General features: G+C 44.2%; 1 protein-coding gene across 1 annotated transcript in view; it reads right to left on the bottom strand.

Moving 5' to 3' along the window:
* The window catches only part of C8A (complement C8 alpha chain), a 59,059-nt gene extending 57,563 nt beyond the window's left edge, over positions 1-1,496 (bottom strand). Inside the window, exon 1 of the mRNA XM_006096100.3 lies at positions 1,420-1,496. Within this exon, the coding sequence (XP_006096162.1) occupies positions 1,420-1,496 (77 nt within the window). The remainder of the gene's footprint in view (positions 1-1,419) is intronic.
* Positions 1,497-19,466: the final 17,970 nt, after the last annotated feature.

Genomic DNA, 19,466 nt, shown 5'->3' with positions numbered 1-19,466 from the left:
GAATGTAAATCCCCAAAATGACCATACATTCACACAACACACTGGCCACAGCTCTCACTGGATGCACACTAAGAACCCAGGCATCATACCATGTCCTTTTCATGTGTTTACTAGTAATTCTTCCTCTTACTTTCCTCCCACATTTTACTCAGAAAAGTTAAGTAACTTGCCTGAGGTCACACAAATGCAAAATGCTGGTGCCAGAATTTGAACCTATAGTTATTCACCACGTAGTTTTCTGTTTCTGAAGCCAGGGTCAGACCCACTGGCATTAGACTCAGAGACCTTGTGCTTTCCTACTTCAGCACTTTACAAAGTATTTAATTGGCTCTCTTTTGCCTTGACTTCAAATTTGCCTCTTCACTGGTCTGTCTTATTTGATAAGTTCATCAAACATCAGGGTTCTTTGTTCATTTTCAAAAAGGATTACAATGATAAGCTTTTATAATTAAGAGTATCTCAGCAGAGATTTCCTTTTCCACAGTTCCCTCGCCTTTATCTTCTAATTATTAGAGATGAATTTTTCTGATTTTGTTCAAAATCGTATTTGCTTTAAATACAAGTTGCAAATTAACTGCTTATAAAAATATCTTCTTCCCTTCTGAACTGTTACTTAAAGAAAATCTTGCTCTAGCATTTAAAAGGAGCAATGATTTAAAATTGAATCATCCAACAAGAAATTTGAATAAAATAACTCTAATTACAATCTTTAATATTTGGGAGAATAGGGACAGCTTCAAAACTGTCCCAAAGGTGACATAGGAGCTGTTTAAGCACCACAAAATACTTAATGTGAAGATATTACAAAAAATATGAGACCAGGTTAAAAATTTCAAGGAAATGGACTGAGCAAAAAGCAATGTACATATGAAAATATAATTTCCATTCATTATCCCACAGCAAAAGGTAAGCTTGTTTCTATTAAATGACCCAGCATCTCTACAGTGTCTCAGCTTCCCTAAATGATGTTATATACATTATTTAATTTTATTCTCCCCCAAACACTATGAGACAGATATTCTTATGATTCACAAACAGATGAGTAGATGTTAACTGTCCAACATTACTCAAGAGAACTATTGTTTATTGAGCGAAGGCTATTGTATATCCAGGATCTTACTGCATGTTCATTAACTCATATAGAAGAGGCATTATTATTCTCATCTTACAGGTAGGACAACTGAAGCTCAAATAAATGAAGTGATGTATTTCAGATGAGTCAGCTCTTCAGTATTGCAACTGTGATTTGCACACACACACACTCTTTTCAATGTCCTCTAGTCCTTCACTGCACTAGGAATAGCAGGAAAAGAGGTCACATTCCAACCTAAAACAGCCTGCTACAAACATGAAAGTGTCTCAGTTCCCCACTAGGTGAACCCTCTGTGCAAATTCTGTAGAGACATATGGCTGACTCACCGGTGTGCCTTCTCCTGTATGGTTATCCCAGGCAGACAAGTCATCAAAGACAAGATGAAGAAAGCAACAGCAAACATCTCATCCAGAATCCACCAGCCTATATCACCTAGAAGGAATTAAGGGATCTACTCAGGGAGTTGGAGTAAAAAGATGTCTACAGGCCAGGACCCATAAGATTTAATGTTTGAAACTAACAGAACTCCCTTGATTCTCATTCAGATGTGGTTAATTAGTTACTAGGGTATTGATTAGCCAAACACCCTAAAAACCCAGACACCAAAGGCCACTGTCCTTCAGACCTTTATTTTGAAAAATAATACCTATAATATATTTATTTAACCAATACCAGCTTAGCAAAAGGATCTTATTTTCAGAAAGAGGCATCAGTCAAATTAAGATACAGTTCCAGAATGCATGATCATTTTTAGTGGCTCTCAGAACTTGTAAGGTCAATTTGTTTTGTAAGACAGAAATGAGGCTAATACTGGTATATCAGCTCAGCCATAAACAGCCAGCAAAACAGACAATGCTAACAGTTGCATGGAGGTTCTACAATGTATCGCCAGACATCTGGAGCCTGAGAAATGTAGGTAACTCAATGAACATTCCACTTTTTATCCAGACATTGGATGCCGTTAAGATCCAGCATATTGGTATCTTGAGGGGACAAGATGCCTTCAGTTGATATCTCCAGAAGCATTCTCTAGAATTATAGGAATAGCTACACATGTCCATGGATGAGGCCATACCTACACACACTCTCTGACTCTTCCAGTCATGATGGGCATTTCATAATGATTTTACTGCAGATGTGGTGGCATGAGGGGTGTTATATCTGGATACTCTTAAGGTAGCTCAGGATGGTAGTGGGGGTGGAACCCACTTTTCCCACCAACTCCCCAGCCGTTTCCCTCCCTCCCTATCTCATCCACAATCCAAGTTTCTGAGATATGTCCTCAGACACCCCCAACTCAGGTTTTCCTCCACCAGTTCTATTGCTTTTCTCATGTGGAGCAGACTGCTCCCTAGAACAGAGGTCTCAACTGGAGTGATTCTGCCCCTCAGGGGACATTTGGCAGTGACTAGAGACATTTATGGTTGTCACGACTTTGAAGGTTCTGCTACTGGCATCTAGTGGATAGAGACAGGGATGCTGCTAAACTTTCCATGATGCACAGAGGAGCCCCCACCACAAAGAATTATCTGCCTCAAAATGCCAGTAGTGCTGAGGTTGGGAAACGCTGCCTCACAAACAGTCCAGTCTTCTTTCCCTTGGCCCTTGGAGTTCTGGTGAATTAATTTTCTTCTTCTTACCCATAGGCTCTATTGCCTTCCTTCTTCACGCAGCTCCTTCTCGAGAGTTCCCTGCTGCCTTCCTCTTCACCCAAGACCTCAGCAGCCTCCAGGACTCCCCTTAACCTCTACTCACCTGTCTCATCCTTCACTCCTCAACATGGTCACTTAAATTCTATTACATTTCCTGTGTAATATCTTCCCTCCAAGCTTCTCTCCTTCATTCTCACTGCCTTTGATCCACTTCAGAGCCTCAACTTTCTCTGAAACTATTGTAAGAGACTCCTAGTGGGCTCTGTTTCTCCTTATTCCAAACCTCCCTGAATTGTTGCTGAATTCATACTCAAGAAATCTGCCTCTGACAACATCCCGCTCCTGCCCAGAAACCTTCAGTGGCTCCCCATTGTCTATAAAATTAGAAGTCCCAATTCCTCCATAAATGGGTCCAACACATCTGTGTAACCTTATGGATCACAACCCTCTGATTATCCCTCACTTACACTCCAGGTTCCCTTACCTTCCTCACATTTTCTCACTGCTGTGACTACTCTTGCTGGACCCCCCACCAGAAATTCCTTTACCCATCATCTCTTACCCTTCCATCAGGTATCTTCTCAAATAGCAGGTCCGTCATGGATCCTTGACTGATGGCTCCTTCTGGGAGGTGTCTCTTTGTTATCTTGAACCTTATAAACACATGATGAGCACTTCTCATTTTTGCCTCATATTGGGCTTTTCTAAGGAAGCAGGGTATATCTTGAGAATGAAAGTCTATTTAGGGTAAATTCTGTGTCTGGTTCTTCTTCATAAACACCCATCTCACTTAGTACTGAATCTTTAATAAGAAATATGTATTGATTGAGTGAATCAGCAAATGAATCAATTAAAAATAGTTTACTATTTCATGATACTTTCAGGTTTAGTTTCTTATCTAATCCTCAAAATAACCTTGTGAAATAAATATCATTATTATGAAGAGAATCTTGAGTCAGAGAGACAGTGACTAACGTGGAAAATGGAAGCAAGATGTATAGAGTACCAGCCCTGTACCTTCCCCGTTACATGATTTAAAAAAAATTAAGTCTAATCTTCACAGTAATCATGCAAGGCTTTCTGAGTGGTTAAGTAATTTGCCTGCGATCACACAGCTGGTGAGTCTCAGACTCATGGATTTATATCTGTCCAACTTCAAAACATGAGATCATTTTTGGTCTGATCACACAACTACTACATTACTAAGTGGTGTATTAGGACTAAGGCTTTGGTCTTCTCCAAGTCCAGTTTCTGCCTGCTATGCCTTAACTCAGAACAATATCATTTCTAGGGAACAAAGAAAGCAAAATATAAAGTGAATAAAGAGAGAATCACAGGATAGAATTAAAAGAGAAGAAGCTAAGTCAAATGGGATTAATCCATGCCTCTATGACTAAGTGTACATGCTGTGTGTCGTGTGTCGTGTGTATGTGTGTGTGTGTGTGTGTGTGTGTATTTGGATGGGGGTGGGCAGTCATCTGCTTTGGGCTAGAATGTTCTAAGATGAATGGGAAATGCCAAAACATTTTTAGGTTTGCATATGTGGATTTCACCTTAATTGTAGCATTCTGTTATCAAAGATAGATAGTTATAAAATGCCATACAGAATAGACAGCAAGATGCCAATTCATTTTGAAAATGCATTGCTTGTCTCAGGGAAACGCTTTCCACTGTCTAAATCAGCCCATGAGTTATGGCCTCCAAGTGGAGCGTGTCCTGCATTGTCCCAGACTGCCACCGCTGGGACACCCAGGTCTGTGCTCTCTGAAAAGCTTTCAGTATTCTACACCTCATTCCCCCTGTGCTGGACCTGCCACTCGCCCAATGCAGATGGGAGATCAAAACTCTGTAAATCTAATGCAAAGGGAGGCAATTGGTTAGAACACAACTGTAGATCGGAAAATACCACTAATCAATTCTTGTCTCCTTGCTTCAGTTTCTTTATCTGCAAAATGGATAAAACAATACCCATCAGGATAGAATAGAAGAGCTGATGACTAAATGAGAAATCTATCCTTAACTGGGAATTTTGGACAGTTCTTATTTATTTCAATTTCCCCTTCTGCTCCTCCTTCCTAATATCTACTCATCTCTCATAAGCATGGGAGCTTTCACTTAATACAATGAAGGGGGGAAGCAGAAGAAAGAAGGGGCCTGGCAAAGAGAGTGATGGAGGAGGGTGGGATGTGAGAGGTCCATGTCCAGGTGACCTGGGCTGATGTCAAGGCCTCTGGAGGGAGGATGGTACCTGCAGAAGCTGAGAGAAAGGTTTCAGCGGTGGGGCCCAGGTGACAAAGTCTGCCCAGGTTACAGTACATTCCAGCGCCTCAAGGGTTGAAAAATTTGGGAGCAACTCAATGTAGCAACTTCAGTTTGGCCATGGCCAATCTCATGATGGCCAGAAGTGAACAGGGCTTCTCCCAGTAGCTTAGTGATTGGTAGTCCACACAGATGGCAGAGCAGTTTTGTGAGTGTGTGTGTGTGAGTGTGTGTGTATGTATTAGTGCTGCTCCCTCACTGGAAAACCCTGCAAAACATTCAACACAACACCTGGCACCAAGTCTGCAGACAGTAGGTGAGCATCCCTGCCCGCTGCCTTGCCTTCCTTACCTCCTCTCTCCACGCTTTGCAAGACTGCATGTCTATGACAACTGTTTTCTCCTGAGTGCTTTCCTCAGTCCCAAGCCATGACCAACAGACATCCGTGGTGGGTGTTCCACTGAAAATGCAGTGGGGCTAGTTTAAGGAATTGGTCTCAACCCAAGGCTTTATGTGGATGAGCTACTGCATGCCTACTGCATATCGAAGCTCTGTGTTTGCATTGAAGAGGTGAGATGAAGGAGGTCAGTATCTGGCTCATTTCTACATTAGCATAGAAATTAAAGACCTTCTCTCAAAGAAGGCATTGGGCACTGTGAGCGGCTCTGGGCAAATCTGGTGGTCCTTTGGGAAATACCTCTTGGAATTTGGCTGCAATAATTACCAGGGTTCATTTTCCACCTGAGCAAGTTCTCCGGGCATCATCAATTGATCAATAGTCTTCTCTGTGATGCCTTTACATGCAGCATGGTGCAGGCACTGCTTCCTCTGTTCCCACAGTACCTCGGCAAGGCCACCGACTTGGTGGTTCATGCTCTATCCCACCTGTGATGGCTGTGAACTCGCAGAAGGCATGGCTGTGCTGGCCCAGAGTCTCCATGCCCCAGGTGTGTGAGAGTCAGCCCATGAAACCACAGCCCACTGACTTCATGGGCCCCACTGAGCATGTGCACAGATGCTAAACACAGTACACACCCCACTAGAAGTAGGTAGGCTGGTATGATCACATGTGCAGGCAGCTTTAACCAGTGTCCATGGGAACCTCCTTCCTCCACAGCATTCTCTCCTCCATTCCCCACCAGTGTCCTACTGAGAGCCCTGGACCCTGCTGTTCCCCCACTCCACTGGGAACTTCATTTGTCCCAAGTGCTGGCACATAGTAGGTGTTCCATACTTGTGTTTTATGCAACACAGTAGGAAGATGGTACCTTTTACTCTAACAAATCTGGACTGAGAGACCAGCACCACCATTAACCAACTGTACAACTTTGGACAAGTGATTGCACCACTCTGCCTTAATTGCCCCTCCTGCATAATGGGTTTGATGGTAATTTCATACATATATTTCACATACACATAGACACATGCATGCCTAATGACTCATACATGTTTGTTGAATGTACATGAATTAACAGGCATTTGCAGGCCTGATGATGATGGACACTATCTCTCTTTGTTATATCTGGCTTTAAGTCTCTCCTGCCCTCTCTGTTCCAGAAACACCCTCTGGGGCTGAGCAGGTGGAGGCTCGTTCACAACTGGGGCTCATGGTGCCATTTGAGGAGTCAATAGGGGGGTCAGGGTCACTGAGAGACTGACACAGTAGACCTACGTGTGTGCCATTTCTCTGTGTATTTTGGGCATCTTTATGCTATCAGGCCCTAGGCATTTACTGCATCAGTGAGGCTTCTGAAAGATATTGTGGCCTTCAGTCCTCAAACCCACAGTGATCCCACAGACTGATCAATCAAAATATAATCTCTGGGAGGCTGACCAAACCCATTTTTTTCATCATTATGTCACAAAGTTGCTGCATGCTGTAACCAATTAGTTATCATATTCATTCTATCAGGGGTTGGGTTAGGGGCTGTAGTGGGCACCAAACACTCAGAGATGAGAACACAGCCCCTGCCATCATGGTGCCATGCCTGGGTGGAGTGCCATGGGGATCTGCAGGGGCCCACACTGGGAGCATCTGGGATTTGGGCTTTGAAGGAGGCAAGTGGGCAGATAGAAGTTTCTTTAGTCATAGAGAGGAAGAAAAGACATTCCAGGTAGAGAAAACAGCGTGAACAAAACCATGAAGAATCAAAGAGACATGGCCAGTTTGGGGATCAACCAGCTCTCTGGTGGGAAGGACAGCAGGACAGCCAAAGGCCACAGCAAAGGGCTTTTTGTTGCCAAGACTAAGATTTCGATTCCATCTCAAAGGATGTGGAGGGGCTACTGAAGGTGAAGCAGCAGAGCCCCTGGTCAGACTTGTACGTTGCAGTCTGGGGGACCATGGAAGATGGACCAGAGAAGGCTGAGGCTGGAGGCAGAGAAACCAGCTTCGAGACTGACTCTCAGGGACTGAAACTCTATGCACCTGACACACCAGGGGAAATGCTTGGGGACAAGAGGGCATGGTGGGAACTCAGAAGCTCCAGAGTCAGACCTCTAGATTCACATGCCGAACTCTACAGGATTGTACTGCACGACCTTGAGACAGTCCCTGGACTTCTCTGGACCTCAGTGTCCACCCCTGACAGCTGGCGCATCCTCCACTGCCTCCTCCAGTCTGAAACCTTGTCCTTCTGTAATCCAGATCTAAGGCATCCCTTTAGCACAACAGGACTAGGAAGCAAATATGGATACATATTTCCAACTGTTCAAGTCTCTCTCAATACTTTTATTCAGGACTTGTACTCCCCCGAGACACTCTGGGCTGTCAGTCTGTAATTAGACTGTCTTTGCTCTCACAAAGCCAGGCTGTGCGGAGGGGGAGACAGAGCCCGATTAGCCTACTGTAAACAAATTTGGTCAGGCTCCTCTCGCCAGTCTCAGTTCCAGCTGAGTGGATTTCAGCCGCTCCTGGCAGAATGCTAATGCCTCCTACACACACAGTTGCAAGAAAATGATCCTGCATGCCTCCCTTTCTTGAGAATGCTGTGGGTTTCACGTTTCTCTCTCTGTGACAGAGCATGGCGCATGGGGATGGGGGCGGGGACGGGAGGTGTGGGGGTGCAGCAGGGAGGTCTCACAAAGAAACTAGAAAGAGCCTAAGGCAGGACACAGGGCTCCCATAGGGTGTCAAGGCAAGTTCAGCCACTCATTTTCTTTGTAACCTTGCAAAAGTCCCTTCAACTCCCTGAGCCTCAGGTAGCTCGACTGTAAAATGAGGCTGAGAACACCTACCTCGCAGGCCGGCTGGAAAGAGTAATTGAGATAATGTACCTAAGAGCCTTTGGCAAAGCTCTGTGGGCGAGGGGACAGCGTCAAGGATCACAGCCTCAGCTTCCCTGTGCAAAGGGTCAGGGAGTCGGGCAGGTGTAGACACACAGGAGAGCTAGGCTCAAAACTCCCGTCAGCATCAGAGTCTTAGAAAACGGGAGGCAGACGGCCCTGATGCCCTGACCAGCCCTCCCATTGAAATTGCCCTGAAATCGGATGGAGGCTTTCCATGTGTGGGGTAGAAGGAGGAACTCTAACACTTATGAGCACTTGTACTCTGCTTGTCATCTTCACAATCGCTGTAGATGAGAATTCTTCTTTTATCTTTTTTTAACCATTATTTTTAATTGTAGATGAGAATTCTAATACCCAGTCCAGAGATGAGGAAACTGAGACCAGAAAAAAGAGGGACAGAGGATTTCAGGCCAAGTTATTCTGGCTTTAAAGTCTGCCTAGGCTCCCTGCCTTTGGAATCACAAACACATTGAGGTCATATTCAGATGGGAGACAGATATATAGTAGGTTATGAAGAAATGGTATAGTTGGGGGAGCTCTACTCATCTTTTTATCGGGCATCAAGGAGGGTGAGTCCCTGTCATAAACTGTACTCATCATAAAGGCAGGGCTATGCAAGCTGCAATGTCCCTGGTGCCCAAAACACTACCTCTAAATATCTATCAAATGAATGAATGAACCCTATGAGGCTCACAGTCATCCCCATTAGCTTTTCTGGCTAATCCCAAATAGTAGGAAAGGAAAAGAAAGTTCTTCATGTGAAGTATCCAAGGAATTTACACACATTTGTTGTACCAAATATTTCCATTTCTATTGCTGTGTAACAAACTATCCCAATGTTCAGTGGCTAAAGACAACTTTGATTTCTTATTTCTCGGGATTTTGTAAAAGGTCATGCATAGGCTGCATTCAGCCGAGGGCTCAACTGGGGCTGGAACGTGCATGATGGCCTCTCACCCTTCAGGGTTCCTCTCCACACGGCCTCTCATCATGCAGGAGTCTAACCTAGGCCATGTCCCAGCCCAGCCACTGACTTCCAAGAGAGAATGCTTCTGTTTAGGTCACACTTGCTAATGACCCACTGGCAAAGCAAGTTTCATGACCAAGCCAGGACCAGTGTGGGAGGGGAACACACAAGAGTGGGTGTCAGTATCAGGATGGGTGGTTCATTGTGGGCAATTGGCCACATCAGTCATCAGAAACATCGCATTATGAATTTATCTATGTAAAGCAGTTAGAACTGTGTCTGGCACTTAGTTTGTACTACTTAAGTATTAGTAGTAGCTAATTATTAGTTATGTATAATGTATTATTATCATTATTATTAAGTTGTTCACTGCAATTGCCTTTATTTTGTTGAATATGAAATAAGAACCCCCATACTAGGGAAGCGCTAGTGTATCCTTCAAGCTTTGCATATATTCACCCTCTCTATTATTAAAACCACACAATTGCATTTGAGTAGCTGAGTCATCAACAAAATTCGACATTGAATTTTTCTTTTTCCTGTTCTACTACTCATTTTTTGGTCATTTCTCTAAACCTGAGTATGCTTTTTTTGTTCATTTCTAAAAGTGACGTTGGAACCTAAAAAGGATTATTCATTTGTATAAGAATCCATCCACTCAACAAGCATTTTCTAAGTCCATTATAACTCATATCTTTCTCTTTTCCAGGGATTCTCTGGAAGATGCACATGGGACCCCGTTTCTGGCAAAAGAGCTGCCGAGGGAATCTGTTGGTAACTTCTGAGGAAGTCTTTCTACCCTGATGACATGAACAAGGTATGCAAGGAGAACCCTCATTTCCCTTCCTGCCTTTGGACTTAGTTGAATGAGGGCATAATCCTTAGAGAGGCCTTTTATACCTCTGTTATCTCCATGAGAAGGATATGCCCTGGGTCGCTCTCCAGTCCTGGAGGAGAGGAGGTACATGGGACAGAACAGCTCAGCCGGCCTGCACACCCTCGGGTATATTGAAGCTCATATCCTTCAAGGTCTGTGTATATTCGCTTTCTGTATTACTGAAATCACACAATTGCATTTGAGTAGCTGAGTCCCCAACAAAATATGACATTGAATTTTTCTTTCTCCTTTTCTACTACTCATTTTATTTTATTTTATTTGGTCATTTCCCTAAACTCTTGAATGAGAGTTGCTCAGCCAGATCTAGACTCAGGCTAGCTGCCATGCCTGAAGCAGAGGTGCTTAGCTGATCACAGGTCTGTGAGGGGAAAATGTGGTTTAAACCAGAGTTTTGACATAGTTGCTATGCACCATATGTAACAACAGCTAAACACTACAGCATTTTATTTGCCTGTCCACTATTGCGTTATGGAATCTGTGGTCTCTGCCTAGGGCCATGCTGATATGACAGGAGCATGGTAATAAAGTTCTTGCAAGAGGTGCCCTTGACATTCAGGAACTTAGATGCCTCTTCTCTCCTGGTTTTGGAAGGCAGGAGACTCACTGGAATAGCCCATGCAAGCAGGTTAAGTAGGGACCCAAGAGGAGTATGGTTGGGACAAGGAAGTTAAAACACTGGATTGATCTTTCCTAATTGCTTAATGCAAACAGAAAGCTGTGCATTTACCAATAAGATGTGAGGAAGGGGATTTGAACAGAGCTTAGCTAAAGATAATGATTGGAAAATAAGTACAAACATCTATGCTTTATACCCCTAGTTCCAATGGTTTAATAATTCTGCTCAACTTAGTATTTCTCTCTGCCTAAAAAAATTGCAAAATGGAAAATTCACTGTGCACTCCTTCACCTGATCAAGTATGGGCATTGGTCTCAGTATGGCTCCCTTTCCCTTTCTCATTGTTTTTCTTTCCTTGCTTTGTGCAATCTATTGCTTATATGCCTGGCTTTTGCAGGAGAAATCTTTCAAATGGTATTTGAATGTGTGTGTGTGTGTAATTTAAACCTTGTCTTCAAGCCTATAAAAATTTTCAAGGAATATTAGAAGTTTTCAAGGAATATTAGAAGTTTAGTCATGTGATCAACACTTTTATTACTAAAATTAAAATTACTGATGGCAGCAACAAGAGCAACTAGCCTAGTTCTGTGGAAGAGTTCTGTATGCAATTCATCCAATCCTCATACCAGTTGATTAGGTGGATATTATTATGCCACGTTCTTCCAATGATAATAAAGCAACATCTGTCAGACACTGCCTCTGTATTGGGCATTGAATGGTCTCTTTGCATGCATTGCCTTGGTGCCTTCTCACAGCAGCTCTGTCAGCCGGAATGATCATGTCCCCATTTATCAGATGAGATATCAGAGGATTCAGTGGGTGATGGAGCTTTCTTGTCATCACTCAGTCAAGGAGAGACAGTGCCAGGATTTGAACCCTGGTCTGCCTGATTCTAAACCCATACTCATTCTGCTTCATCGTTGTCTCCCAGAAGCAGAAACCATGCTGTCACCCCTGGTAGCTGACCTGTTGGCCCCAGTCCAGATTAGTCTGCTTATCCATTCCAGAAATCTTCTTTGAACCAAAAAACTTGATTACCCCATGTGCCTGTGATCCCATGTAGATGAAATCTGGTGACTTCGGGGCAAAGGCAAGCTTAAAAGGAAAGGAAAAGTCTAATGACCTTGGACTGATGTCCAACCAGCAGCTCCCTTTCCTAGCTCTGCCTCAGAGACCAAAGGGTCGCCAGCCTTAGGGAGAGGGGACCCCCCCCTGCTGATGCTGGGCCTTGACTGAGCATTAAGAAAAGAAACAAACACATACATTATCCTATATAATAAAAGCCTAATACGCTATGTGTCTGGTCGTCCGGTGACTGGTCGACTGTTCAACCAATCAAAGCATAATATGCTAATGATATGCTAAGGCCACTCAACCGCTCGCTATGATGTGCACTGACCACAAGGGGGCAGATGCTCCAACCAGTAGGTTAGCTTGCTGCTGGGGTCCAGCAGATCAGGACTGAGTGAGATGGTGGGACATGCCCTGGAGCCCTCCCGTGGTCCCTCCCCAGCTGGCTAAACTCCCACAGTCCCTTCCTGGCCCTGATCGTGCACCAGTGGGGTCCCTCGGCCTGGCCTGCACCCTCTCGCAATCCAGGACCCCTCAGGGGATGTCAAAGAGCTGGTTTTGGCCTGATCCCGCCGGCCACTCCCCTAGGGAGGGCACCAGACACAGGGCTTATGGCTGGTGAGCGTTGCTCCAGCAGCATGAGCCTCTCCAGATCAGACTGAATGGGCATGAACCTGCGGCAGGCGCAGTGGGGCCAGAATGAGTGGGAGCAGCAGGTAGGAGCTGCAGGCTGTGTTGGACTGCGGGTTTCAACCTGATCCTCTCAGGCCAACCAGAGGGACCCCACCCATGCACGAATTCGTGCACCGGGCCTCTAGTTCTTTCATAAAACCTCAGAGTTTACAAATCCCTTTCATATACTTTGAGTCTTGCATTGACTTGGTGAAATAAATATCAAATACCAGTTTATTTGCAGATCTCAGGTGTCAAATTCAACTCTCCTTTATTAAAGACCTGGTATATGCCTATTTCCAGCACAATACCTCATTTAAATCTTACATCAGCTCCCTGGAGTAGAGATTGTGATTCCCAGTTTGAAGAAAAGGGAACTGAGATTCTGAATATTAAAGTGACCTACTGCCCGGACAGTGTTGCTCAGTGGTTGACCATTGACCTATGAACCAGGAGGTCACGGTTCGATTCCCAGTCAGGGCACATGCCCAGTTTGCAGGGTTGATCCCCAGTAGGGGGAGGGGTGTGATGATTATCTCCCATCATTGATGTTTCTATCTCTCCCTTTTCCTTCCTCTCTGAAATCAATATATATAAAACCAGTGGTAGAGCCTAGAGTTGTAGCCAGATCATCTATCATCACACCTGTGCTCAGTCCATGGCACTAGGCTTCTACAAGGCAGCTCCCACCAGACTGATACCACAGCCTGCCCTCTGCTGGACGTTGCTGCTCTGATGATTAGGGGTGGTCTCATCATCATATATGAAAGTAGATGATTTTTCTTGTTAGTTAATAGGACTTCTGATCAAGGAGCAGTATCTGAGGCACTGTATGTATCCAAGGAGCCTCATGAATACCTGGACCTGCTTAGATGACAAGATCCTAAACCTCCAGCCTGAATCTATCACTATCATGGGATGAGATTTTGGGGTGGATATTGGGAGGTGCTGAGAATAGTTAGCATGTGAAATAAATGTAACTAATTTGTAGCCAGAGGGCAGACATGGCCATTTTAAAACATGATCCTACAACTTGCTACCTCTTTCAACTACTGGGGGAGGGGGAAATGGGATCTATGTCCCTGGACCTTGAATCTGGACTTTGGCTGATAGACTATGACACAACTGGTGCTGTGCCAGTTTCAGGCCCAGGACTTCATGAATGGACAGCTTTCACTTCCTGTCTGTTGGGCCATCTGCTTTTTACACATAAACACCCTACTGTGAGGAAACCCAAGTCCACTGTGGAGAGACCCTCTTTAAGAAAACAAGAGAACTTATCAAAGAAAGTTAATATTTATTGGCCACCCATGATGTGCTAGGTGCTCATGTAAACCATTTCATTTCATCTTTTCATTCATTCTGTGAGATGAGTATAGTAGAAACTGAAGATCAGAGAAGTTGAGTAAGTTGTCCAAAGTCTCACTGGTACTGCCTCACAGAGGCAGGGTTCAGGCTTTGTCTCGCATGTCCCATTACCCCAGGCTGCTGCTTAGCAAAGAAGTCTGCTCCTTGACTGCTTGGGGAGGGCAGCAGGGATCTTTTTAACACAACAGCCTGGTGATGAAAGCCAGCATCTTCTGAGCTCCATGATACTGCATGTCTTTAGAGCTGGAAATAATAAAACTATACTTCCTAAAATAATCTATAATGCTCATTATTCAATAGCTTGGACAAGGGTATTCAGTTATTCGGTTTACCTTCCCTGTGCTGGGAAAAAATAAGTAGTTGTGTGGACACACACATACACACACACACACACACACACACACACCTCCAGCTACCTCCCCAATCCCATCAAATTCCACTGCCTCGGGGCAAGTACTTCATGCCCACCAGGGCCAGAATTCACATCTTCTGATTTGAGTTTTAAAGACAGAGATTTACATAGGATTACAATCTTTTTTCTTTGGTTGTGGTTGCTTCCTATTTCCATTGTCTGAATCATAGTCAGGGAATAAATTGAATCTTTTTCTAACATAGAATATATTACTCTTGAAATAGTAGGAAATGTTGATAATTGCCTTTTATTGGACTCACAAATAATTTATAAGCTGGTCCGATTTGAAAATATAGATATATCATAGTCTTTTATTTCTCCGGCCTCTTCCTTGGGGCTAGAAGCAGCCTCTAAAAATAGCTGACTGTGCAGGGATGGGCCGAGTGCTCCTCCTGGTGGCCAACGCGCAGGATTGCAGGCTCAGTAAAGGGACCCGAAGCTGCAGACGCAGCATTTGAATAATTCTTTCTCCCCTAAGTACACAGAGAATTTTGATTTATTCTTCACAGCTATATCTACATTACAGAGCACTCCTCCCTATAAAGTCCATCAGCTTTGAGGATAAGTAAATGATCAATCCCTCAGACATGTTATCATGCAGCGAACACTTCTCAGAGGTAGTAACAGCTTCTGTGGTCTATCAAATGTTAGGGAAGCTATGAATTAATTCTTTCCTTAAGAAAATACCGAGGAAAAAATACAAATTGACCTTTACATAAGCAGGGTAACTGATTACTGAGGGGATTAACAAAATGTAAATGTGTATAGGGTGAGGGAAGTTGGGGCAGGGGAGGAGCAGAGAAATAGAAGGCCATGGAAATGCAATGCTTAGCTTAGCATCCTGGCTCCCCTGACAAGCTGTGGTGGGCAGCATCCTGAGGTGGCCCTACACAGGTGACAGACAGCAACTCTGGGAGACTGTATATCCCAGCCTCCCTTGCAATTGGGAGCCACGTAATGAGTTCTGGCCAACGGGGTGTAGATGGAATGATAGAGCCCTCCAGGCCTTACCCCTACAGCATCCCTAGTGATTGTTCACACTCTCTGTCTCTGTGTGCACACCAATGGAAACAAAATAGTCCAAGAGGTCAGGGTCATACAAAGGCAGTGAGCTGAATCCATAGTCATCACTTAAAGGACACTTACCCAGACCGGCCTCCTGGGTCTCCTCAAACTGTAACATGAGCAAGAAATAAATATAGTTGCTAAGCCATTGAGAAATGAGGGCTATTTGTTCTAACAGCCAGCATTAATTACCCTGACTATTAAAGCAAATCAGTTCACCTCTTTGAGCCACAGTTTCCACAACTATAAGTAGGGATGATGTATGAAGATTTAATGAAATAATGTATGTGGAAATATTTGGCACAGACTCAGGGCTCAATAAACGCTGGTTAAAAAGCAATTGTGTCTCTCATAAGCTATATTTTCATTCTGAAAGAGTATTTTCATTGTTATCACACAGATTTCTATTGCAAGAAAAAGAAGACCCAACTCCAACTGGCAAACCAAGTGGGGATTTTATTGGCTCTCAGAGCTAGAAATTCCAAATGTACATAAAACCTGAGGGCTGGTTTAATCCATCCAGAAGCTCGAGGACCCAGGTTTTTTGAATGTCTCCACTGTTCTTCTGCCTGGTAAGCTTCATTCTAAAACTAACTCCCCTAATAGTCAAAGATAGCTGGCAGCTCCTGCTACTGCATGTTCCAGTCTGGCTTGAGAGCAAGAGGAAATCTCATCCCAACATTCTAATATGGAATCCTCTGATTCTTCTGATTGGATTGGCTTCGATCACATGCTCACCCCTGAACCAATCACTTTGTTGAGGTGGAGAGCATATGCTGATGACCAGCCAATCAGGACCCATACCTGGAGCTAGGTGTGGCCTCAGCTTTCCTTAAATTACATAGGCTTGTGGGGAAAGACTGAGAGCATACTTTTGTGGGGTTTTTTTTAACGAATGTTTTAAACAGGAGAAAGAGCGAGCAGGAGAAAATGAATGCTCAATAGACTACTAAAAGTGTGTGCTACAATTGGTATGTTTATTTTTCCAAGAAGCAATTAACAAGTTGCAGGGATAGCTGATGAATATTATTTTGTGATCACTCAAAATGACCACCCACCTTTCAGAAATCTGCACGTTAACTGGACATTATAGTTTTCAATTTCCTAACCTCTAACAATGAGTTTCCTAAAATATCTTCAGATATTGACTTCTTGAAATATACTCAGATATTGACTTCCTGTCTCTCTTGACAGTGCAGTGTTAAAAAAGTCTCTTAAGAATAATTTAGTTTCTTGCTTTTCTGCTTGCTTTTCCCCTGTTTATTTCTTTATATTTCCCTTTGATTTTGTGCAAGTGTTTTAGGATCTGGTATTGACTGTTCTTTTCATTCACTCTTCATATGCCTAAAGTAAATCATAAAATAATGCAACTGATTTTTAAATGGGCTGCTTAGATATCTGAATGAGAGTTGCTCGTCTGAGTATTCACCTAGAGAGGTGGTATTCATGTTCCAAAGTAACTGTCGCTCAAATTGTATTAATTGCACCTTGGTTTTAACCAAAAAAGTACAGTGGCTTGATTGACCACATTATGCATCTGATTTGATCCCCAATCCACTGTAAGGCTTTAAAAAAAATTGAATCTATCCTCCAAAGCAAAGATTTGTCTTTTTAAATAACATATCGTGGGATCTGAAGACAATTGTCAATGGAGAATTCCAAAAAGATATTTTGAATAAATGGTAAAGGGTGAGCACTCAGGAGGCACCTGAGTTTTACATTGTGTAGTGGAAGAAGAGAGGATCCCAGGGATTTATACTCTTTTTCTACAACCAAGGTGATCTGATTACCACTCTTGTGCAGTCACCCCGCAGCTGAATCCCCCAGACTGCATGGTAAATCAGAACACAGCGCTCCCTCCAGGCCTTGAGCCACCCCTGCGTGCTGCTGCGTGCTGCTGTGGCCTCTTTGGGGCTGCTTTCCTGCCCACGGGCCCTGCACTCCTGCCGGGCTAAAGCTCACTCTGCTCCCTGGGGATGCCAGGACCCCTCCGGAAGCTGTGGTTCAGCTCATGCCCTCGCCTGTCCTGAAGTGCCCTTCTCCCTGCCTTCATGTCATACTTCCACACCTCACTCATGACCCAGCCACCTGTCATCTCCTCCAAGGAGTTTTCCTAACCCTTCTCCTCCACAAGAGGAAGGACTCTGTTGCTCTTTCTTTTATCTTGGAGCTTTAAAAAAAAGCCTATTATAGCACTTGCTTGTTCTCTTGAAATATTTGTATTTATTATTCATGCTTGGCCTGGGAGAGACTGCCACAGACCCATTCTTCACCCTGGCCTGCACTTCTCTGTGTGGTGGGGAATTGGACCCCTGCAGGCTGCATGACCCAGGCTCCTGGGTCAGCCTGCTCTGCCTGGGTTTAGCCAATGGGAGGCACAGAGAGGGGATTGAAGGGTGGGAGGAAGGGAGAAGCCAGGGTATTTCCTCCTTTCTCTAGAGTAGTGGTTCTCAACCTTCTGGCCCTTTAAATACAGTTCCTCATGTTGTGACTCAACCATAAAATTATTTTCGTTGCTACTTCATAACTGTAATGTTGCTACTGTTATGAATCGTAATGTAAATATCTGATATGCAGGATGGTCTTAGGCGACCCCTGTGAAAGGGTCATTCGATCGACAAAGGGGTCGTGACCCACAGGTTGAGAATCGCTGCTCTAGAGCCTCAGGAGTATATGTGCCAGTGGCCGTCTCTTTCTCTCTCTCTCTCTCTCTCTCTCTCTCTCTCTCGTTCTAGTTTCCTCTGAGTAATTCCAGCTCCCAGGTCCTGATAAGATCCCCTCCTCTTTCTCCCTCCAGTCTAGTGGCTCCCAGCTGTTGCTAATCTCTGGGTTTCTTGACAATCCCCACTTTGGTCGCTTAGCTCTGCCATCCCAGGTATTACCAGTTTTTTGTATTAAATCCCCTCTGTTTTCAAATGCTTAGAGTTCTGCTTCTCTCATTGGACTCTGACTGATAGATCAGCTCACCTCCCCATCCAGCAATTGAAAATGGTTGGATAAATAAACCACCATAGTTACTGCTCATACATAGATTTTTTTATTATTATTATTTCCACTTTCTAAGACACTTTCATGGCACTTCCTACCAATATCTTTTTCCTTCTATGGCCAAAAGATGTATGTTTTTGAGCCCTATCCACTTTTTTCAGCTGGATTCCCAACCCCAAACCCCTTGTTCAAGCTGACCTACACTCGGGTCCAGCATGGCATCCACGTCCCTGACAGATGGTGAGGACATTGTGTATGGAGTGAGATCATCAAGCTTAGAACAGTTACAGAATCCAAAAATCGAGGGTGTTGGCCAGGACCCATAGCACAATTGTGAAGGATTCATTATCTTTCCACTCTTCAGGTTTGATATGTGACTTAAGCCAGAGCCAGGCCAATTTACAGCTATTCCCGGAGCCCAGTGCCATTTGCAGATAAAGGGAAGATTCACATTCCTGGCCAAAGTGGAAGATCTGAGTATTAGCCTGGCTGCTGAAATGTTCCCCTGTGCATGAGACCCGCACAATGCGGATGGTCTCCTCAATGCTGCCCAGAGAGCATTATTTTATTTCCATGATCTGGAGGCCAAATGAACCCATTTGGAAGGGACTTGGAATGGTGAGGTTAAAGCTGCTGCTACAGTGAAGAGGATAGTGCAGCCCACCTTTCTGCCCCTTCCTGCCCCTCACATCTCTCCTTACCCCTCAGGGGCTTGGCTATAACTCAGGCTGTTTAGAAGCTTAGCACTAAAGTGAGAAAAGGAAAACAGTACAGCATAATGAAACCTCACCTGAAAGGTAGCAGATTTATTGAGGAAGCATTTATTGAAGGCCTAGCACTGAGTTAAATATAGAAGATAAGGATGAGTCAGAACCAATCCTGCCCTCAAAGTCCCCACTGTCTACTTGTTGGGGACAGACACTGGGACAGAGGGACAATGGCAGGTTGATGGGCTGAACCAGTTGGAGTATAAAATGAGTTTATGCACAAAAAGTTCTTCATACCTTGTCCGGTGCAAGGTAAGCCAAGGACACCGGTGTTGTCATGATGGGCACCCTGGTAGCAGTAGGGAGGCTCCTCCAATATCTTTGTGGGCCCTAGACATTGCAGGGAGAAG

The sequence above is a fragment of the Myotis lucifugus genome, unplaced genomic scaffold (assembly GCF_000147115.1).
Source record: "Myotis lucifugus unplaced genomic scaffold, Myoluc2.0 scaffold_168, whole genome shotgun sequence".
Lineage (NCBI taxonomy): Eukaryota > Metazoa > Chordata > Mammalia > Chiroptera > Vespertilionidae > Myotis > Myotis lucifugus.
The sequence above is the reverse complement of the archived record's forward strand: the minus strand, read 5'-3'. Positions and strand labels throughout refer to the sequence as shown.